Raw genomic sequence first — 24137 nt, 5'->3', positions numbered from 1 at the left:
GGGACAAGGTCAGGCTAACAGCCAATCAGGCCATGTTTGCCAAGTTGTGCGCTGTGCTGGCCTTTCTCCAACTGGGGCAAAGCCATCTGACGGGCTGTCAGCTCACCTCATTACAAGAAGGCCCGAAGGAATGGGCAGCATGGCAGTCACACGGCTCACAGCCCTTCCCACTGGCCAGCTTCCAGGTGTTGGGTGTACAGCGGTCACAGTTCTGCCCGATCACATTAGGAAGACACAAGCACTGGCCATTGGCTTTGTCACACTGGCAGTCAGAGCCATTACAGTGCTCCTGCATGGTGCCCAGGTAATTACAGACACACTCTGAAAAAGAACAGCACAATTGGCTTCACTTAGGATCACACTCATGAAAACACAGGCGTGCAGAAGTTAGCCTTACCCAATAGGTAAGATTTTCTTTCCCCGGCTTTCCATCTTGACGTGCAAGAAGAAATTAAAATACCATCCTTCGTAACTTATTGTAATATATTATATGATTCTGACATTTCCCAGGTGGTTGACACATTCACACAGTGGCAGATTTTGCCTAGGAGTATTTTGATGATAAATAGATTTAATCAACCTTGGTGAATCATTTTAAAAATCTTGAGATTGAGCTGGAAATAGCAACTGAAAAAAAAATGCCAGTGGGAACTCAAATACCCAATGATTTCAAACTCCAGTCAGAAAACAGCAGTAAGGAAAGTATCAGAATAGAGGCAGAAGCCCTGGCAGTTACTAAGACCTTAAGGAATCCAGTCCTGCTGGTCCCACATTCCACAAGTCTGCATAAACACAAACAGGGGCCTGGGGGCTTTGTGTCTGCAGTAGTAATGAAGCCTAGCTGATCTTCTGATAAGCAGAAATAATAAGGTCTGAAGGCAAGATTTTAGAGATGTTACTTCTTTCTGTACAGCTTAAGATATATCCAGGACAGAAGAAGAGGTGCGCCCCCCCCCCCCCGCCTCCCCCATCCCATCCAATCAGTGGTTCAGGGAAGTAACACTTCAATACGTTGTAATGCATGGCATTAATCTTGGTGACAGTGGCAATTTCCCTTCTGGTTTTCTCTCCTTGGCACAGAGCCACATTTTTAGATATGTGCCTTGGGCATAAGGGATTAAAAAAGCAACTCAGTCCCATCTTTCATTTTCTGAAGATGAAATTTTACCTCTCCACACCAAAGCATCCCTGTGTGAAACACAAGACAGGGGATGGAGGAGGGTGGAGATCCGTAAGGACTTGTACAAGTGACTAAGAAGTGTCTTACTTCTGCAGTCCTGCCGGAGGGCATCACCATAGTAGCCATGTCGGCAGAGTTGGCAGTGGTCCCCTTCTGTGTGGTATAGGCACTTGAGGCACCTTCCAGTCTCTTTGTCACAGGCTTCCGGGTCAGTCGTGTCAATGTTGTGGTGACACTGACAAGGCTGACACGACCCTCCAATGTCTGAGGGATTGCCGAAGAATCCCGAAGCACAGTCCTCACATCTGGAGCCTATTGTGTGAGAAGAGCAAGCACAGGACTTTCAGCTTATCTAAAAAGCTAAACACAACAGTCGCCCTCTTTCCTCCCCAGAGGGCTAGCCAGACCAGGTGTCCTGTGTTAAGGGCAGCTTGATGATTTGGGTCACTGCTCCTTTACCGGCAATCTGAAAAATGGGATGCTTAACAATAACCAATTCCTCTTAGAAATACTGAAGCCATCAACAAAATATGTTTATTGAACTATGCTTGAGTATAACTAGTAACTGAAGCAGCAGCTTCCAGGATTAAAAAAAAAAAAAAAAGAGCTCACTCATTCTCCCAGCAAACTAAATTCTGAGTATTGGTGGTGGGAGTGTAATCTGCCAGAGGGACATCAAAAGCTCAGACCAACCTATCAGCTATCCGGCCATGAGGCTCCTCTTCCTGAAGCCCACTATTTCTCTCACCTCATTGCTTTGGGGGAGGGGGGATGGGTGGGTGTGGTGGTGTGTGTATGTATATGCGCACGTGCAATTAGATAAGGCATGGGTGAAACAAAAAGGACATTAATCTTCCTACTACTTAATTACAGGAAAATGTTTCAGAGTTTTATCTTGGATTTAAATGAGTTTGCTACCCTGTTCTATCATATTATCTTCCACACTCAAGAATTTTCAAGCTGGGTGCTGGTAACTCAGACCTGTAATCCTACTCAGGAAGCTGAGATCTGGGCGTCATGGTTCAAAGCTAGTCTGAGCAGAAAACAATCCCTAAGACTCTTTATCTCCAATTAAGCAGCAAAAAGCCAGGAGTGGAGCTATGGCTTAAATGGTAGAGTACTAGCCTTTCAGCAAAAGAGCCAAGCTAGTGTTAACAGTTCAAGCCTCAGTACCAGCACTAACATTTTTCTACCCCATGTGCCAAAAGAGGATCTTTTAGTTCCTTTAATTTTAAACAGATGGTTGTAAAAGGATACTTCACTTGTTCACCCTACATCTTTTTTCTCAGTGAACTGAAATACATCTTTTTCTTCCTCTTTGCCCCCTAAAGTCTGTGTGTGACTTACCAATGTACCCAGGCTCACAAACACACGCAAGCTGGAGAGTAACAGGATCTTGATAACAGCTGCTGGCAAACTGGCGTCCACTTTCAGGACCATCTGGACAAGGGCAAGGTCGGCAGTGATCTCCTGACCCAATGATGGGATTGCCATAGTAACCAGCGAAGCACCTATACATCAGTCCCAGAAGAGAGTAAGCCATAACCCAGTTTTAAGAAACCTGTGTCTGCTGGGTGTGGTGGCTCATACCTGGCTAGCACTCAAGAAGCTGAGATCTGAAGATAGAAGCCTGTCCAAGCAGAAAACTCTGTGAGAATACTATTTTCAATTAACCACTAAAAAGCCAGAAGTGGAGATAATGGTTTTACTGATAAAGTGCCAACCTTGAACAAAGAAGCTAAGGGACAGGACCCTGGCTCTGAGTTCAAGCTCTAGTTACTGGCACCAAAAGAACCAAAAAATCCCCGCCCCCCCAAAAAAAAGCCTGTTCCAAGATTGTTATTTGGGGCCATTATTTCCCATATCTCATGCTTCCACATGGAAATGGAAACTTTAGCTCCAGACAAAATTGCCTAGACCACTTGTTAGACTGCTCCTTGAGGACTGGGAGCATAGGCGGGGCTGATGCCTGCTGAGGTGGGCCTCACATCTGCAGGTCCAATGCACTAGAGACAGCCCTGAACCCATGTGGTCCCTCACTCACTGTTACATAGAGGAAGAGACTCTATTGTCCTATCCACTGCCTGTTTTCTCAGAACATTTCCTTCTGTGCCCTCTGCTTTGTCTTTGTGCATATGGCCAGCATTTAAGCCACTATGACTGAGGGAGGGACAACATGGTGGCCCCAGACCTAAAGCCATGTGACAGTAAAACTGACAGGAATCAAGAGTTATGGTACACCCGTCATCCCAGCTACGCAGGAGGTAGCAGGCAAAAGGATCACAAGTTTGAGGCTTGTCTGAGCAACATTAGAGAGACTATCTCAAAAATAAAGTGGCTGGGGGCATGGCTTAAGTAGTAGGATGCAAGTGTGAAGTCATGGGTCCCATCTCCTGTACCACTCAGGTGGAGTGTGCAGGAGTGGGGAGGGCAATAATGCTCTGTAGCTATGGGATTTTATCTCACATGGTTCAAAGAATGGTCTACACTAACTTATATCCAACAGATCCAATATCATTCCTTTAAGATAAAGAAAGGGTCAATGGGGCTTAAAGCACACTTAGCCTGTCAAGTTAATTCAGCCTCAAGATATTTAGCAAGGAATCTTTGTCTTTTTATTTTTGAGACAGTCTCCTGTCTACCCTCTCCTTCCCAAGTACTAGGATTACAAGCCACTGGCTAGCAAGGAATCCTTTGACTATATCCTGCAGCAGTCCTCGAGATAAGTGCTAATTAGATTACTTCTTTATTTCCCGTAGTGGAAGAGCTTGAAGGAACTTTGGAGATCACCTATAAAACATAGTTATCTAACTTGTCTAAGGCTATAAAACCAGTTGGAAGCAGAGGTAATTTCTTTTTAATAGTAGGAAGGACAAAGAAGCAGAAGAAAGTCATTCAGAGGGAATTACTAACATCTTTAGCTGCAGAAATTATACAAGCACATGTTCTCTAGCTGTATACTGGGGAGTCTTCTATGACTCAGTTTTGGAGAAGTTTCTAGGAGGCTTTTCAAGGTGAAATAAAACTAGAGGTATTTAATAGAAATGGGGTGTTCATTTCCTGCTTCTCCCTACACTTATTCCCTTCAGGAACAATCTAATCATAGTTTCTTTTTTAAATGAATGACATTAAAACTTTGACCATTTAGGAATAAAGAGAAGAATGATGAGAAACTGGCTCAAAGTAGACAGTAAAATTCCAAATACTCTATTGTTATCCAAACCTAAAGCTAAAAAACAAAACCCTTTTCCCACATCCTCTCCCATTTTCCTGCAAGAAATCAACTCTTTACAAAGAAAAAAGATTCAAGGCCACTTGCAAGCTATTGTGTTAGTATCTCCCAGATGCATTCCCATGTGCCTGGTTTTGCTCAGCACTATATACTGTTTCCTACCCTGCTCTCTTCCCCTTTAGAATCTTATTTTTTTTCTATCTGTCTTTTCTCTTATACTAATTTCTACAACTCCCTGAAAGATCAACAAAGGAAAACAATGACATAAATATATTAATTTCTATCTTTCACTCTTGTGTAACCATCTCCTTGTCTTCTTTACACAACTTGGTGGCTGGAAGGAGCCATCCCTGGGACCCTCAAAATTCATGAACATCACTCTAGCATTGGATTAGTCACATGTATGCTTCCGGAACATCTGGAGGCCTTAAGTGAATGGCAAATTCAATTTTCTCTTTCACTTGGTAAACAACTTTGGCCTAGCTGAGGTAGTCAGTTTCAGAAGTGGCTTCTTCAAATAAAAGCCCACAGAGAGTGGATTAATTTCTGAGAGAACTGGTGTGGAAAGGTAGAGACTATTATCCCCCAAAAGCACGTCTTAACAGCAAGTCTGAATTTCTTAATTAGTACTGAAGAGTCAGCAAACGAATTGTATTTATTTAATGAGCAGATAAATGACTGCTAGTAACCAGAGGCGAGTGCTATGTCCCATGCTTACTATGGATCTGACGCAGAGCTTGTATTCATCAGAACTAATCAACTAGTCAACTAACGCTTGTTAACTTGGCAAGGGCTCTGCTTGTGTACTTTTCTTCTTCTTTTCTTTCTTTGGGGGCTTGAATTCAGGGCCTGAGTGCTGTTCCTGAGCTTTTGTTTTAGCTCAAGGCTAGCCCTCTACCATTTGAGCCACAGTTCTCCTAGCTTTTTGGTAGTTAATTGGAAAGAAGAGTCTCACATACTTTCCTGTCCAGGATGGCAACAAACCTCCATGCTCAGATTGCAGCCTCCTGAGTAGGTAGGATTACAGGTGTGAGCCACCAACCCTGGATCTTGTACACATTTTGTGTGTCCCTGGACACTGTAACTGCATAAAGTGTTATGAAGAAAACAACATGATGGGTGCTAGTGGCTCATGCCTGTAATCCTAGCTACTAAGGAGGCTGTGATATGAAAATGGAGGTTCAAAGCCAGCCCAGGTGGGAAAGTCCCTAAGACTTATCTCCAATTAACCACCAAGAAAGCTGTAAGTGAAGCTGTGGCTCAAGTGGTAGAGAACCAGTCTTGAGCAAAAAAGCTCATGGAGAAGCCCTGAGTTCAAGCCCTAGGACCAGGGCTTGGATAAATAAGAAAGAAGGTAGAAGGAAGAAGACTATTTAAAATGATCAATCCCATTTGGGTTTGGTTTCTACTTGACTAAAGTAGGTATTATCATTTTCCAATGCTCATTTGAGGCCAGGATTTGCCTAGACAGAAACCTATGGTGAACTGCAGGATGACTCCCAAAGGAGTCAGGCTCTGCCACATTCCCAGCACCAGGACAATGCCTGCACTTACAAGGCACTACGTGAGCTACACCTGCACTGGATAAAGGAAGCTGTTCCCAGGAAATACTGGAGGTGGTAAGAAAAGAATGAGAGTCACCTAGAGCCTGAAGAGGCTCCTTTGTGGTTTGCCTAAGACAATGCTTAATGCTTGCTCAAAGACCGTATCTCTCTTTCCCTTCCCTTCCCTTCCTTTCCTTTCATTCTTTCCTTTCTGCCCTCCTTCCTTCCTTCCCTCCCTCCCACCCTTTCCTTCCACTGGAGATTAAAACTGAGAGCTAGGAAGTTGCACTGTCAACCACTTTGAGCCACATCTCCAGCCCTTTGCTTTAGTTTTTCTGGGGCTATGGTCTTTCATTCATACGTGCATGGCTTGGACCATGGTCATCCCTCTTTTATGCTTTCCACATAGATGAAATGGCACATGTTGATGAAATGCCACGTTGCTTGGCAACTGGCTGAGATAGCATTTAGCTAACTTTTTGTCCAGCTGGTCTCAAACTGTGATTTTTTCCCCCCATCTATATCTCCCATATAGCTAGGATTATGGGCATGAGCCACCATGCCCAGCTCTGCTTATTTTCTTTGAGGCAGGATCTCATTACATAGTCAAGTCTGGCCTGGAACTCACGTACCTTTCACAGTTATGGCCTGTAGTGTAGTCCTGGCAGTTCACACACTCGCCTGTCACTGAGTCACAGTCATCGGCATGACCGTTACATTGGCAGGGTTGGCAGCTCGGAAAGCCCCAGTACCCGGGTAAACATCGGTCACACTGGCGCCCGTACACGCCATGGAAGCACTGGCACTGGCCGGTGACAGCATCACAGAAGGCGTTGACAGATCCTTGAGGATCACAGTCACAAGCTGCAGAAATAAGCAACCAAGGAACCATCTTGAGAAACTCATTAAACAGAGACACACTGCTTTGTCCCCAGTTCATAAAGTTCATGGGCCCACAGGGTCCTCTGGATGCAGTACTGCCCTTGAAGCTATGTATCCCACAGTGACCTGTGGGCCTCATCCAAATGCATTACAATGCTCTGGTGTACAAACCTTTGCATCCATTGGGACCAAAGCCAAAGGTTCCTGGTGCACACCGGTCACAGGTCCTTCCAACTACATTTGGCCGGCACTGGCACTGGCCTCCATTAGGGTCACACACAGAACTCAAAGAACCCTGAGGGTCGCATTCACAAGCTGTACGATAAAGAGAAGGCAGACATAAGTAACCTGCAACTCCTGTCTCTAAAATGACCCATTTCCTCTCCTTGGGCTCCCCAGGACCCTTGCTCCTTTCCTACTTTGGGGGATTCAGCATTCCAGTTTCAAACAGTATCATCCCTATGCTGGGGTGGGGGTGGAAGAGACAGGGAGAGTGCTGGCAGATCAAAGCATTTGGTCAGGGCAGGAGGTTATCACAGGACAATAAACCAAAGCCCAGTGACCTTTGGGGGCTTGTCTGACCTTACAGAAATTTCAGTTATTTGATGCTCTTCTGATTTTATCCCAACTCTCCACCCTACCTATAGGCATGCTTTCTACTCATGCAATTTGCCCTAGTCCCTGGTTGTTTCTATATTTTTCTTTTTACTCTTCCCTTCCTCCCTCCTCTCCTGTCCTTCCTTTCTTTTCTCCCTCCTTCCCTCCCCCCATACCTCCCTTCTTTTCTTCCTTCCTTCCCTTCTTTCCCTCCTTCCCTCCAGTCATCTCTCTCTCCCTTCTTTGTTCCCTTCCTTTCTTTTGGTGGTACTAGGGTTTGAACTCAGGGCCTCCCATTTGTCTCACTATGTGTGCTTAGTTGGCATTCTACAACTCGAGTCACTCTTTTTGGCTTTGTTTTTGTTGATCTCTTTCTTGTTTTTAGCTGATTATGAAGTCTCATGGACTTTTCTGACCAGGCTGGCTTTGAACCACAATTGTCCAGATAGATCTCATCCTCCCAAGTAGCTAGGATTATAGGCCTGCATCACCAGAGCCTGGCTATATTTCTTATATAATGAATCCATCTTCAGTGGTGATCCATCATTAACATTTTATTTAAGAAATAAAGACAGGGATGGGAATATGGCCTAGTGGCAAGAGTGCTTGCCTCATATATATGAAGCCCTGGGTTCAATTCCTCAGCACCACATATATAGAAAACAGCCAGAAGTGGTACGGTGGCTCAAGAGGTAGAGTGCTAGCCTTGAGCAAAAAGAAGCCAGGGACAGTGCTCAGGCCCTGAGTTCAAGACCCAGGAATGGCAAAAAAAAAAAGAAAGGAAGGAAGGAAGGAAGAAGGAAAGAAAGAAAGAAAGAAAGAAAGAGAGAGAGAGAGAAAGAAAAAGACAAACCTTGATGCTGTCTCAAACAGAATATGTCTACTCTGTGAGCAGGGGGTGTCAGCTGCTGCAGCTACTAAGCAACACCTACCCAGGGCCATCTGGTGTAGCAGAGCAGAGATGCTGAAGATAATATTTCTGCAAACATCAGTCATGGGTGTCTTCACGACACTTCTGCTGTTCTCCAGACACCGGTACCTCTGAAAGGTCTCCCAGGCGCTGTTGGTGACCTCACCATCTCCAGAACCGCCTGTGGTAAAGATGTCCAGGGATTTGCAGTAGGGCATAAGAACAAGCTGCAGAGGAACAAAAACAGCATAGAGGTCCTGATGGCAATGCACATGTTGTCAATCAAAGCGAGTAAGCATGTAAAACCCCCACACCCACTAACTCTGAAATGGAAAAAATAACCAGACTGATGACAGAAAGCAAAAACCTTCCCACACTCAAATACTCTAGCCAGGAAAAGTTCAGATATACTTTTGCTCTTAAAAGCTTGGTGGGACCTGGACCTGGACTCTGCTGTTGGTGGATATGCCAATGAGTGGTCTTTTTTTTTTTTTAATTTTCAAACTGATGTACAGAGAGGTTACAGTTTCATACGTTAGGCATTGGATACATTTCTTGTACTGTTTGTTACTTCCTCCCCCTTTCCCTTCCCCCACCCCAAGAGTTGTTCAGTTCATTTACACCAAACAGTTTTTCAAGTATTGCTTTTGTAGTCGTTTGTCTTATTTTTACCCTGTGTCTCGATTTTAGTATTCCCTTTCAGTTTTCTGTTTCTAATACCAGTATACACGGTTTCCAATGTACTCAGATAAGATACAGAGATAGTGCAGGTACAACCACAGGAAGGGGATACAAGAAGATCATCAATAATAGAAGCTACGGTTACACATAGCACGTTGAAGGTTGTTACAACAGTGATATAACAATCGTTTCCATAACATGGAGTTCATTTCACTTAGCATCATCTTATGTGTTCATTAGGGTATAACTATTGGGCTCTTGTGATCCTCTGCTGTGACTTGCCTAAACCTGTGCTAATTATTCCCTATGAGGGAGACCACAGAGTCCATGTTTCTTTGGGTCTGGCTCACTTCACTTAGTATAATTTTTTCCAAGTCCTTCCATTTCCTTACAAATGGGGCAATGTCATTCTTTCTGATAGAGGCATAAAATTCCATTGTGTATATGTACCACATTTTCCTGATCCCTCTTCTGAGGGGCATCTGGGTTGGTTCCATATTCTAGCTATGACAAATTGTGCTGTGATGAACATTGTTGTACTGGTGGCTTTAGTGTGTTCTTATTTGCCAATGAGTGTTGACAAGTGGCCTAAGGCTGTGGCACCCATGTCCCAGACCTGTGGACCTTGATGCAAAAGGACAACCAGGACTTTTCCTCCGGTACTCCACTGGACTACACCTGTCACCCAAGGGGAATGAGTTTTTATTTTTGTATCCCTGGCCGCCATATTGGAAGGAAGTGGTGGAAAAAAACCTGAACTAGGTCTACTGGGAGACAGGGATCACTGGTGAATGACAGGAACCCACATCTGGTTGGTCAGTTTCACCATTTGAAGCAGCTCATCCACAGAGATCCCAAGGAGGATGACTGAGGGGTGTTTACCTTCACTTTCAAACCTTGGCTTACGGCTTGGATAAAAACCACTAACATTTGCTACCAATACTAACAAAAGTTTTTAGATTAAAAAAAAAGTTTAACATGTTATTGTCAAAGTCAACCCATACTTTTTGAGGGATGCAGTTTGAATGTTGGAGCCAAGAAAGAATGATTCTGGTTCACTGTGTGGCACTGCCCCTCAGAGCACTGAGGGCTGCCATTGAGCCAGCCCACCAGGCTTTGCAGCACGTGTGGGAAGGGACCCAGCACTTACTGAGTCAATGAGCGTGTAGGGGCTCTCCACATCACTGTCGGAGGAGGTATACTGGGGCAGCTCCAACCTCACTGTGTAGTTTACTCCCTTCTCGAAGCACACTGGGCGAGGAAGGACCACATATCTACTCCCAAAACGAGAGGAAAACAACAAGACATCAGCCCTTAAGTATCTGAGAAACAAAAGCCCTATGGTGGTCATTCTGTATGGAGAGGTCCATGTCTTGCTCTGCTATAGTAATTCAGCAAGTCAAGCATAGGAAGAAAAAATCTTAATGTGCACCATTAGTTCTGTTGAGCTGCAAACCATGGTCAGACTGACCTGGAGCCTGGAGACAAGGACACCACCTGGTTGTCATCATCTGGAACAGTATTACCACACCGGCTGCTGGTTGGGATCTTCCCAGGCCGCTGCACAGTGATGACAGCTTTTTCCCACTGGTCAGGGAGCTAGAGGAAGAAACAAACCATTTGAAAGGACCAATTGCATTAGCCACTGTGGCCTGCCCAACTACAAAGACCTCTATGAATCAGTCACTTGCCAAGCTTTAATTGAAAACACACACAGTTGCTTTCCCATATCCTCTGCTCCTGCCTGGCCCCAGCCCTCATCCTTTCTTCCTTGGAGGCCGAAAACAACTCCAGACTTCTTCCCAATGTCCCTTTTCCCTCCACTGTCCAAGAGCTCAAACAATGACAGTCCTCTGCTAAAAATCCTGCAAGAGCTTCTTATGACTATAGGCGCCCAAATTCCTTTTTACTGATCCTGGCAGTTTTCTTAAGAGCATCTTTCCAGCCATGTACCCTCACAGCTCTCTACAAAACACTTCTCAAAAAGCAAAAACAAGGGGCTGGGAATATGGCCTAGTGGCAAGGGCGCTTGCCTCCTACACATGAAGCTCTCGGTTCGATTCCTCAGCACCACATATATGGAAAACGGCCAGAAGGGGCGCTGTGGCTCAGGTGGCAGAGTGCTAGCCTTGAGCGGGAAGAAGCCAGGGACAGTGCTCAGGCCCTGAGTCCAAGGCCCGGACTGGCCAAAAAAAAAAAAAAAAAAAAAAGCAAAAACAAACAAAACAAAAAAACACCTCATCTTCTCTGCTCATGATATTCCTTTGTTCTTCTTTGTTAAGCTCATCAAAATCCCACCCATGCTCTGGGTCTTGTGGCACCCAGAAGACGGAGGCAGGAGGATCATGAGTTGGCCAGTCTGGGCTACACAATGAGATATTGCCTCAAAACAATAAGTGGGCTGGGGATATAGCCTAGTGGCAAGAGTGCCTGCCTCGGATACACGAGGCCCTAGGTTCGATTCCCCAGCACCACATATACAGAAAACGGCCAGAAGCGGCGCTGTGGCTCAAGTGGCAGAGTGCTAGCCTTGAGCGGGAAGAAGCCAGGGACAGTGCTCAGGCCATGAGTCCAAGGCCCAGGACTGGCCAAAAAAAAAAAAAAACAATAAGCAACAATAACAAATTCAATCCACACCACAAAGACTGAGATCTGATTCTTTAGGCCACATCCTGGCAATTGCTGCTCAATTGAACTGGTGTAAGCACTTTATCTTCCGGCATCATTTTCATCTCCGCTAGCAAGCACATTGCCACCTCCAGCCTTTCCCTGCAGTGAGGGGCATGTGCCTGCCATGGGAGAGGGAGAGGACCTCCAACTGTCTCATCATCATCACCATCATTACTAAGACAAATGCCTGACCAGAGACCACTGAATTTTTGAGAAACTTGATTCATGAAAGATATATGTTTTTAACTTCCAAAGAGGAGGTTACAACGCCAGAGGACCTATCTGTTCCAGTGTGATCCTCAGACTTCACAGAAAATCCAGTCAGAGCAGAGATAGCTGGTATCCTCCTCACACCCCCACAAGCACACAGACCACTGAGGGTTTTCACCTGTGGCTCATAGCGAATTAGGATATCATACTCCATGGAATATGGTATGTTGTCAATAAAAAACTCCAAATACGCCCCCTCGGGCACTCGAACAAAGCCCGCTCCAGTCCAGGAGGGAATCCGGTTCTGGATGTACTGCCGCTGCACCACGCTGACCCCCTGCAGACAAACAAAAGGGGAGTTACACTCTACAAAATGGACTTCAATTACCATTCACAGTCACATCCAAAGTCACCCAAGGATTAAAAACTACAGCTTCTTTTATCTACTGCTCACAGCCACAAATTTGCCAACAGGTTGTCAGTTCTTGATGGACAAATGGGTCCATTGGTTTAAGTTTTGGGGTTGGAAATGTCTTAGAACATCAGAGACCAAAATCAAAAGCTTGTGATCTACTGTATATTTTAAAAGAATAGCCAGGCACTGGTGGTTCAGTACCACAATCCTAGCTACTCAGGAGGCTGAGATCTGAGGCTCCCAGTTGAAAGCCAGCCCAGGCAGAAAGGCTGTGAAACTCTCATCTCCAATAAACTATTCAGAAAATGCCAGAAGTGGCACTGAGGCTCAAGTGGTAGAGTACTAGTCTTGAGAAAAGGAAATCTCAGAGACAGCATCTAGATCCTGAGTTCAAACCCCAGGAGACAGACAGACAGACAGACACAGACACAGACAGACAGACAGACAGAGACAGACAGACACACACACACACACACACACACACACACACACACACACACACACACACACACACACACACCCCACACCAGGGCAATTAGCAGAAAAAGAGGGGGGGACAACCAAGTATCCAAATGCTATTCTTAGCAAATCCAGGAGTGATGGTTGGTTTCCCTGGTCCTTGCTTAACAAGGCTGGTCCAGCACCCAGTAGTTATTTTTGCTTCTGTCATTGGCACTAGTTTCAGGTTCTAAGTACAAGTGAAGAAATTTGATAGAGTGAGAAGTGCTACTACTGATGAGTCAATTCTGACTGTTCACAGGGTTATTCTATAGTATTCTATAGGTCAGTGGTCATCTCTGAACATGATTGCCACCAGTTCTCTCTTTCCTTCTATCTGGGAGCAACTTTACCCACTGAGAGGCACAAACTATGTGATCCTTCTCATGAACTAGGCTAGACTGGTGACTTTTGACTAACAGAATGTCATGAAATGATATGCTGGGACTTCTTGGTCCAAGTTTTAAGAGATCTGGTAGATTTTTGTTTCCTCATTCTTGGAAGCCAAATGCTAAATAATGAAATCCTACTATCATGTCTCTGCCAGGCTGTGAGAAAGCCCAATAGACTTGCTGGGAAAAGTTGCGCAGAATTGTCCAGCTAGCTCAGGTTATTTCAGCCACCCTGGTTACAGTGTCAGGTATATACTTTAAGTCACTAAATTTTGGGATGATAAATGAAACAAAGTTGAGTTTACATGATATCAGATCTACAGGAACTTTGAAGCCTGAGTAGAGAAAGGAATGGATGAAAACTTATTCTGGCAACAACAAATTCTTAAATCACATCAACCAGTAAGTGTATCTGTGAGTGATAGACTGAGCATTACATATGACTGATTTCAGTGTAAATGGGAGAGTATTTGGGCACCAGTGTGGGGGGGGTGGCAAAAGGAGAGGGTGAAGAGGAGGTGCATATATGGTTGAAATATTTCATACACATGCATAAAAACAGAATGAAACTGACTAAAAAACAGGAGGGACAATGAAAAGTAATAGAGGGAATGAATTACATCAAAAGCATTATATGCCAACAAAACTCTTTTTTATAGTTAATTTAAAAAAAAGACTTGTCACACCTTAATTTTGTGATGACAGAAATGCTGTTTATAAAGCATGCTTGTGTCCTACTGCCTCCCAATGCTGCCTTCCCAACCTGCCACATGTTCCCCTACTTACAGGCCCCAGGTGGGCTTCCTCAGCTTCATAGAGGTAGTGGTCCAAGGTGGTGAAATAGTAGCCAGACTCCACCTCATTACACTGCCGTCCAATCATGTGAGGCCGACAGGAGCACTGGCCTGACTCTGGGGAGCAGCTACAAGAGTAGGAAAAGAGGTTAGAATGCTGGCTTACTACATGCACATATGAGCCCAAATGGAAGCAGCTGTGTGTGTGTCATCAAATATCACAGAAGGTACAATGTGTCTGTAGTTTGCTCATTTCCTCTATGTGGAAAAAAAAATGGCACCTGGTCATGAATCCCAAACCTTGAGATTCAGAGAGATCTGAGCATGATGTTGAGACTGCTCTGTGACCCTGTCTTTTCCGCTTTACCTACCCCCTCTCTCTCTTCACTCACATTCCATACACACCATGTGGGAATTTTCTGTAGACAGCACAAACAAATCTTGCTTTATTTGCAACTAACTGCAACTCTTTTTCTGGATCTCAGACCCCAATACCCAACTCCCTGAAGGACATCTCTATCTTGACTGCCCCAGTTGCCCCCCAAAGCAATGGATCACAAATGGTGGCACTCAGACTTACCAAGTCAGAAATATAAGATGGGCTCTAGAGTCTATGTTCACACCAAACAGGAACCAGCTTCTGAGACCTTTCTTTGTACTTTGTGCATCTCTTCCTCTTTCTGCTAACTGTGCTACACTTTATTTTTCTCTCACCTGACTATCACCTTACCCAGAGCTGCCCAAGTAACTTTTCTAAGACACATAAACACATAATTCCTTGACACAATGGCTGTGGGCAGGTGCGCTGTGCTTCCATAGGCTGGCCTTTCTCCTCACCTCTCCCCAGCCCTCTTCAACCATATTGAACGACTCGCAATTTCTCACACGCATCAGGTGATTTGTGACTTCTTTCCTTTGTTCAGGTTGTTCCTGCAGCCTCGGATGACCTTTTTGCATCCCATTAGTGAAGAAACACCTATTTTACTTTCAAGATTCAACTCACAAACATTCCCTGCTCAGTCTTTTCCTGGCCAACATCCTCCATCACATAAAATGAGCCTTCTCCAAGCTACCACCTTGTTAAGAGAGAAATGACATCTCTCTTACTTTTATATGCATAACATCTACCACAAGCTTGGCACACCACAGGCATTTATTAGAGTTGAAGCCCTGGGTCTTCAGATCCTACCTAGGTTCCACGAGCCTTGCTACACATCACCCCCATTTGTCAAGTCTTGTCCTGGAGTTCCCTCCCTCTGCTATTGTCAAGTGGCCTTCTGAGGCCCCTCTGTTCCTTATCCACGTGGATCCATCTTTCTCTTGTTACATCACAACCACGGACATACCCCAGACCCTAGTATACCATAAAGTCCTTAAAGGCTTGAACTGAGCCTTCTATGCCTAGGTTTCCACAGTGTTTCCTCACTGCTCTGCCCACAGAGTAGTCTCAGTTGAACAAGTAAATGCATGAAGGATAAGCCTTATGAATACAAATTTAGATGAAAAAATAACAAGTACAAAATAAATAATCAGCTTCTTTTTACTTTAGGGAACAAAGATATATTCAGTTTAGGGAACAATAAGATATATTCAGTTTGTTCTCAGCTTGTCATTTTCCACAGTATCCCTCTTTTATGTATGAGGTAAAAATCCAAATCACATGATTCCATTTCATTAAAAGTGAACACTGTTCAAAAAGAAATGTATGCATTATCTAACTTATGTAACTGTAACTCCTCTACACATCACCTTTACAATAACAATTTTTTAAAGAAAAGTCAAGCTGTTTTGGAATTGTTACTTTAAACCTACTCCCAAATTCCCTCCTCCTCCCCTGCTAACCCACCCCCAGGTTCCAGTTTGTCTAAAATCAAGTCCCACAGTCAGCTGCAACTCACAGGATGACTGAACAGCTCTGACATGGTCCAGTGGACACCCCTTCCTGGATATCATGTCAGTATCCTGCTGAAACAGGAATTCTTGACACACATAGCCAACTCCCAGGAGAAGCCAGCCTGTTCCAACTAGGACCAGCCCTCTTTTGGCATAGACCACCAGCAGCCGCCATTTCCAGAAACTCGGCCATCTGACATCACATGGACAAAAGAAAATCCTTCTTTCCTCCCCAGATGTTTACTGAGGGAACGGAGTCCCAAACAGGAACCACCGAGGAAGAAAACAACTAGCTCCTTGGGGAGCAATCATTAGACCAAGAGAGGAGGGTAGGATGAAGCCAATGGGTAGATTCAAAGGCCACTCCTCCTGCACACATCTCCAGCAGAGGCAGACCTACTGACCACAAAGGGAAGTTGCTTTTACATGGCTCTCTGGTCTCTAGTCTTTGTGATGCTGTGGCAGACTCAAACTGTCATCTCTAACAAGCAGGACTCCAAGTCCACTATGACTGCCTTGTGAAGTCCTTGTGGCTTTCTGGGCCCCTGTGTAGAGGAGCCTCACCCATGCAGTCACGCACCTCTGCCTCTGCTGTATTTATTTCCCAATATCCAGATCCCAGTGGGACAAATTCCTGGCTTGTCCAGCTGTGCTGTCTAACTCATCTTGTCTCAAACTGTCACCTTTCACCCTGATTTCTCATCCTCAGCTCTTCTGTTTCTTTCAGCTGGTTTTCAGTCCTTCTCAGGGTGGAGATGAGGACATAACCTTTGGCTTCCTTTATCCCAGTATCCAAGTCTTATTTCAAAATCTGTCTCAACTTAGCTTCTTCTTCTTATTGTCATTGCCACTCTCTTCACTGAAGATGCCATTGTCCCAAGCCTGTTACTGCAGCAGCCTCCTGAACTGATGTCAACTCATCTCTCTCTTGCACCCAAGGCTATGCTGCCCACCACTACCCAACCCACTTTCCTGCAGTGGTCACAGTACCACCAAAACCACAGTGGTTACTCTGTGGTTTATTCCATCCAGTCTCAGTGCCACTGCCTGGCTCCACAACACTGCTTCCCTTTCTGAAAGCACACTTCTTACACTCTTCAGCCAATATTTACTGAACAAACACTGGCCCTGGAAGCTGTGCTTCCTGCACCAATGCCCTCATATTCGGTCCACCAACTTCCTTCTGAACCAGTTCTTACACTTTCGTGGGAAGGATGTTTTTAACCTGGCTAAACGATATGAAGAAAAAGAAACCGGAAGTACTTGCCTAAAGAACTCACCATCTGACTGAAGGACAATCAATGAAAGAATTTGCCAGTATGAAATGCAGTGAACATTCAAACAGAGCCAAGGACAAAGCACTCTGGATATGGAGGAAGACACAATTCATCTGACTGAGGGAACTAAGCGAGCCTTCATGAAAGAAGCAGCCTTGTGAACCTGAGGATTCTGGTGGGCAGAGAGGACAGGAATGACAAGAACAAAGATGGAGGCTCAGGCCAGACCTTCATCAGGCCTCACCCACTCCTTTTACCCCTTTTTCCTCTCAGTGGAACGCCCTCCTCTACTCACACATTATCATGTCTCCAATGTCACTTAGCTTCCCCAGCTCTATCACAGCAAGACAAAAGATTTTATTTGGATTACGCTTTACTGTGTTCAAATTTTAAAAATTCATATCTTATAGAAATGGTATACTTTGCAATTTTTATGTTCTTCTACAAATTTCCCTACAAAACAAACACAGATCCAATTTACAGTACAATGACAAAAGACAAAAATGAACGTTTGCAGGAGGCACAATATTAGATCTCAAGCTATCTAAATCCTCATCTGCAATCTGTAAATAGACGATTTCATGTGGGAGAAGAGATTATGTGGATTATGTGGATTAAAAATCCTGAAATGAGATTATCATGGATTGTCTAATAGACCCAATTTAGTCACATGAGTTCTTAAAAAGTGAGAGAGTCAGGCAGAAAAGTGGGTCACAGAGCTGTTACATAAGGAAGATTTAATCCACTATGGCAGCTTTAAAGATGGAGGGAGGGGACCATGAGCCAAGAAATGTAGGCAGCCTCTATAGAGTAGGGCCAGCCTTCACCTGACAGTCACAGAAGGAAATGGAAAGTTCACCCTACAACTGCAAGGACCAGGATTCTACCCACAACCCAAGTAAGCAGGAAACAGATTTGCCTTTACAGCCTTTAGAAAACAATATAGACTTATCAGTATCCTTATTTTAATCCAGAGAGATACCAAACTAAGTTGAGTCTATATTGTTTCAAGTTATTAAAGTATGGTGATAGGTTACTGCAGCACTACAAATTTTCACAGGCCTCATGTTTTCACAATAGATAATGACCAGTTATATCTTAAAAACAGATTCTCTCAGAGAAATTAACAACATTTGAAGTCTATCGCAGCAACCAACAAAAGGTAAGATAAACCACAACCATTCAATAAGCTGCTGAAAAGCTCTCCAAACTTCCTTATTTCCAAGTCAGTTTCAGTCCCTCATTTTATGAAGCAGCTACATGTGCTAGAGATCAAGGGAGATACGAAAGTGCCTAAAACACAATCCCCAACCACAAAGCCCCTTTTAATACAAACAAATGCAAGCAAAGGCCGAATTAACTAAGAGCTAAATGACATGCAGCAGTAGCATTTTGCTGAAGCATCAGCACAGGGCTAAGACCTTCAGGGCAGGAAGCACAAGTCCTTAAAAAAATGGTACTCTGCAAGCCAGACAGGAAGCTTTTAGACTTAACTGATGAATTCAGTTCTGAAGGACAGTGCTGCAAAGATGCTCCACATTTTTTATGTTTCTAAACTTGTATAAGTACTTTTTACCAAGCAACCATTGCCACAAATTCTTATTCAAGTAGGCAATCAAGGCAAAAATTCATTAACTTGGTTTGGTTACTTTAAATTATGAAGTCTTCTGAAAATAGTCAATGATTCAGATTAGCTGCCAATTTATGACAGAGATTACTAAGATTTTTCTGTACAACCAAAAATATATACAGCTTATTAAAAATGTGTTACCTTATCTGGTGATCCTAGGATTTGAACTCAAGGCCTTGAGCTTGGTGATGGTGCTTTAACTATTTTGTTTTGGGCTTTCTAATTTTTGTTATTTTTCCCCCCTAGTACTGAGGTTTCAAATTCTGGGCTTCATACTTGCTAGACAAATGGTCTATCACGTGAGCCTCCAACCCTTCTTGAACTTTTGAATTTTTGAGATAGTGTCTCCCTTTATCCTAAACCACAATCTTATTTAAATTTCCTGCTTAGCTGGGTGACAGGTTGGTACCACTGTGCTCAGTTATGGATTGAGATGGAGTCTTCATGAGCTTTGTTGGCTAGGCTAGCTGAGAACTTAGTTCTCTTGATTTCTGTCTCCTGAGGAGTAGAGGTATTGAGCCATCAGCGTCAAGCTATGGTTTGTTTTTGACAAGAGCTTCCATTTTTGTCCATACCACCTTCAAATTGTGATCTTCCCATCTCTGCTTGCCCAACAGCTGGTGCTAGGGGCATGAACTATACAACATCCAGCTAACTAAATATTTTTTAAAAACTTTCCACTTCAAATGACTCTTACCCTTAATTTTGCCCTTGGCCAAAATAAGAAGTGTTTTGATCTCATTAATAGATTGCTTCAGGGGCTGGGGATATGGCCTAGTGGGCAAGAGTGCCTGCTTCATATACATGAGGCCCTGGGTTCGATTCCCCAGCACCACATATATAGAAAACGGCCAGAAGTGGCGCTGTGGCTCTTGTGGCAGAGTGCTAGCCTTGAGCAAAAAAAAGAAGCCAGGGACTGTGCTCAGGCCCTGAGTCCAAGCCCGGACTGGCCAAAAAATAAGATTGCTTCACTTCATAAGTAAAATTTTTTTGCTGAGTGCTAGCCTTGAGCTGAAGAGCTCAGGGACAGTGACCAGCCCCAATGTTCAAGTCCATGACTGACAAGAAAAAAAAAAGTACATTCTAGGAGCTGGAAATGTGGCTTAGTGGTAGAGTGCTAGTCTAGCATGCCCTGGGTTCAATTCCTCAGCACCACATAAACAGAAAAAGCCAGAAGTGGCACTGTGGCTCAAGAGATAAGAGTGCTAGCCTTGAGCAAAAGAAGCCAGGGACAGTGCTCAGGTTTCTGAGTCCAAGCCCTAGGACTAGCAAAAACAAAACAAAACAAAAAAAAATTTGCTTCTCAAATTCTTTTACTCAATCAATATTTACCATGTCATGATTTATTATGTGACCCAGGCAAAGAGAATATCCTCAGGTAAAAGGTATTTATGAGTGCTTGCAACAATCCCTCATCCTGCAAGGGTTTTTACTTATCACTGACTTGTCCCAGTTTTCTGGTGGAGATGCAGTCCCACAAAGGAGACTGAGCCCAAGAGCCTTCCGGGGATACTGCCCTTGGGGAAACAATGTTGAAGGGAACGTGACCGGATGCTGTAGTCACCGGGCTAGAAGGCAAGCTCTTTTTCCTCACTAAGGATAGAGCATCTTGCCAAAATAATCAGATGACTACTTGCTTTAAAATCTTTCCTGAAACCTTTTACTTCACAAACTCTCTTGATGAACGTATTCTGGATTTTGTATATTTTGCCAGTTTAGAGGCCAGCCAGAGGCTGTGAGTGGGAGGAGGCAACACAGGAAATACACGTGGGATAAGAAGAGGAGAGGAGTGTGAGAAAGAGAAACCGCTTAGGATAAAGGAGCACAGAACATTCTGGAGCCTGAACTGAGATGGAACATCCTGATGGGAACATTCCTGAGCCTAGAACATAATGTGGAGAATTACGTTTGCCATTTTCATGTGATCAAGGAGTAAGGTGATGATGACAGCTACAAATGGGGCAATCATTTGTAAAGGAATCACAAGTGCTCTGGCAGTCCCAGAGGAGAGTCAGGAAAGTGGGGTTTCATAAGCACACAGCACTGTCTTTATTCCCTGCTTTTACGCAGTTATCCTAGTTGCCTCCTTCTGCAGTTTTTCTAAGAACAGAAATTCTCTCTGGAGTCATAGAAGCTACAAGCTGTATTGAGTCTCCAGCACAATCTGGAACAGGACAAACTCAAATAAAGAGGTCAAAGAGAACTTGTTCATGTGTTCTACAATCTCATTCATCCCAGCACATCACTATGGGGTTGGGAAACACTTGATTTCGTAAGAGTTGGTTTCTGAGCACACCAAGCTTGCTCAATCAATTCAGCATGTTCTCTAACGAAAAATTCAGAATGACAAGGACACATCTGCCGGAGCTCTCTGCAGTTACTTACACTGTCCTTAACAGATGTTGACTCACATCCAATGACGGAGACCAAAGGGCTCCTAGACCCACGCTGGTTAAACTCCTACAACCTGGGCATCTTTCCAACATATATCATGACAATTTTTAGTTGAGTTTCATGTCTCAGCTATTCAAGGAATACTAGCATCTTTAAGTAACTAAAAATGATATGTAACTTTTATTAAGGGGTACAAGTTGCAAAAACAGAAAGAAAAAAGATTCTCTACACAAATCAAAATGAAAATCTGTTTCCAATCTGTTAGACTGGTTAAAAAAGAAAATACTGGATGAGACCAGCTATTCCTGGGGATGGTAAAATGAGAATCCGTATAAGCCTGGTGGGAAAATCTACTGACATGATCTGAAAATTGGACATTTTCTATTAAAATAAGTGGTGAGCATGCATGGACTTTGACTTAGCAGCTCCCTTATGGATAACCTGGTCTACAGGGATACCGACATTCATCAAGACATATCTACAAAGATGTACATGGCAACATTTTTAAAAAACAAAAACAAAAATAAATCATGACACTTTCACAGGAAAGAATACCAAAACACTACTGAAACAAAAGGTAGAGAGGATCACGAGCGGATATGAGCAGAGCACAGTATGTTCCAGAATAATGCGTATCTTTCTTTCTTTTTAAATGCTGGTACTAGGATTCAAACGCAGGGCCTCAAACTCTCACTTGGCTTTACTGCTCATGGCTGGTACTCTACCACTTGGGCCATAACTCCACTCTGGCATTTTGCTAGTTAATCGGAGGTGAATCTCTCAGATTTCTCTTTTGGGACTGGCTTCAAATCACAATGATCACATTTCAGCCTCTTGAATAGTTCTATTATATGCATGAGCTACGAAAGCACAACAGAATTAGGTAGGTAGGTATAGAGATATATTCCTTTGTGGTTTTTTTAAAGCAGTACTGGGGTTTCCACTTAAGAGCCTTGCACTCAATACGTAGTGTTCTACCACTTGCACCATGCTCTCAACCCCATTTTCCTTTAATTATTTTTCAGATAGGAGCTAACATTTTTTAGCAGAGCAAACCTTGGTCCTAGATCCACCTATCTATGGCCTTCAGAGCAGTTAGGATCACTGACACAGGCCACCATGCCCAGCTTGTTGGTTGAGATAGGGTCTTGGTAAATTTTTTGCTCTTCACTTATCTTTTTTTTTTCTTATTTATTGTCAAAGTGATGTACAGAGAGGTTACAGTTTCATACGTTAGGCATTGGATACATTTCTTGTACTGTTTGTTACCTCCTCCCTCATTCTCCCCTCCCCCGTGAGTTGTTCAGTTGGTTTACACCAAACAGTTTTGCAAGTATTGCTTTTGTAATCGTTTGTCTTTTTATCCTTTGTCTCTTGATTCTGATATCCCCTTTCACTTCCCTAGTTCTAATACCAGTATATACAGTTTCCAATGTACTCAGATAAGATACAGTGATAGTGCGGGTTCAACCACAAAAAGGGGATACAAGAGGATCATCAACAATAGAAGCTACAGTTTCACATGGCATGTTGAGAGTAATTACAACAGTGATAGAACACTCGTTTCCATAACATGGAGTTCTTTTCACTTAGCATTATCTTATGCATTCATAGGGGCATAGCTCTTGTGATCCTCTGCTGCTTCACTTATATCTTAAAAACATGAGAGTGAAAGTCAATGGAAAATCATGGGCTGTTTTTCCTTCGAACTTGTCTGTTAATAAATAAATAAAACCCAACATATTATTTAAAAAGAAATGAGAATGCTAACTTTTAAATGACTGACTGAACTGTTGCTAATTTTTGGAGAGAGAAAAAAGCTGCTAAGGTGGCACAGTTAGGCTATTCAGAGAAGAAATATAGGAGACAAAGAACAGGAAAAGAAGCACTTCTGCTTGGCACTTTATACCTGTCTGAATTGTCTAAATTACTTTCTAAAAATAATGGGCCTATATGGCTTCTATAATTTTTAAAACATACTAAGGAAATTAAAGTACAAAAACAATTAACACCATAAAATAAAAAAATAGAGAGAGTTGGGTGCCAGTGGCTCACACCTTTAATCCCAGCTACTTTGAAGGCTGAGACCTGGAGCATGGGGATTCAAACCTAGCCTGGGCAGAAAACAAAATCCATGAGTCTCCTTCTCCAAGTAATTGAGAAAATACTAAGCTGGCTCTGTAACTCAACTGAACAAGCATGAGGCCAGTGTTCAAAACCCAGTACCAGGAAAGAAGAAAGGAAAAGAACATACTGGAAGATTTTAAAGATCACTCTGAGGTCATAGATTATCAGATATTCAAACCAAAGGTGAACATATTTCACAATCTCAGACTTGTACAAGTCCTGACTTCCTTTTGAGTGTAAAGCAGCAGCATTGACGCTCCACTCACCTATTATTGAGGGCTCCCCCAAGGTCACAGTCACAAGGCCGACAGCCATCCAGATCATTGCTCAAGCCCCAATGCTGTGGCTGCAGAACGAAAGATTTAACATCTAAAGGTGAGTTCCTGTAATTACACAAGACTCAGCAGGGAACAAGTTGTGGCGTGCTTTGGTTGGTCTGCTGAATATTTATTTTCACTGAGAAAGCGTAAAGCCCACAAAAGGAAGGACTATTCTAAGTGAAAATACACTGGAGCTACAGGTCACTGAAGTCAAGAGGGTAGTGAATATTCACACAATAATAACAGACCACAGACTACAATGCATGTGAGCCTACAATATAGGCACCCGTTTTCCTCATTCAGACTACTCTGGCAGTTCAGAGTTACGGCAAATGTTTGGCAGGGCTTTAACTTTTCCTTCCGTTCAGTCTTGTCAAAATCCCCCAAGGAAAGCCCTTGGAGGATTCATTTATGCTATACTGTGTGGGAACAGCCCAAAGCTGAAAGGTGAAGGGACTGTTGAGTCTTGGGAGCATTAGATTAGGCGGAAA

The 24137-nt window shown here is 43.5% G+C and overlaps 1 protein-coding gene across 4 annotated transcripts in view; it reads right to left on the bottom strand.

Moving 5' to 3' along the window:
- Positions 1-24137, bottom strand: part of Lamb1 (laminin subunit beta 1) — a 74570-nt gene that overhangs the window by 26747 nt on the left and 23686 nt on the right. For all 4 annotated transcript variants that reach the window (XM_048339792.1, XM_048339794.1, XM_048339791.1 and 1 more), the window contains exons 13-23: positions 23593-23672; positions 13998-14133; positions 12085-12243; positions 10498-10625; positions 10177-10300; positions 8368-8572; positions 7010-7153; positions 6589-6820; positions 2528-2691; positions 1268-1492; positions 107-321 (exon numbers count right to left, since the gene is read on the bottom strand). In XM_048339792.1, coding sequence (XP_048195749.1) covers positions 107-321; positions 1268-1492; positions 2528-2691; positions 6589-6820; positions 7010-7153; positions 8368-8572; positions 10177-10300; positions 10498-10625; positions 12085-12243; positions 13998-14133; positions 23593-23672 — 1812 coding nt within the window. The remainder of the gene's footprint in view (positions 1-106; positions 322-1267; positions 1493-2527; positions 2692-6588; positions 6821-7009; positions 7154-8367; positions 8573-10176; positions 10301-10497; positions 10626-12084; positions 12244-13997; positions 14134-23592; positions 23673-24137) is intronic.

The sequence above is a fragment of the Perognathus longimembris genome, chromosome 2, assembly GCF_023159225.1.
Source record: "Perognathus longimembris pacificus isolate PPM17 chromosome 2, ASM2315922v1, whole genome shotgun sequence".
Classification (NCBI taxonomy): domain Eukaryota; kingdom Metazoa; phylum Chordata; class Mammalia; order Rodentia; family Heteromyidae; genus Perognathus; species Perognathus longimembris.
This window is presented reverse-complemented; position numbering and strand designations above follow the sequence as displayed.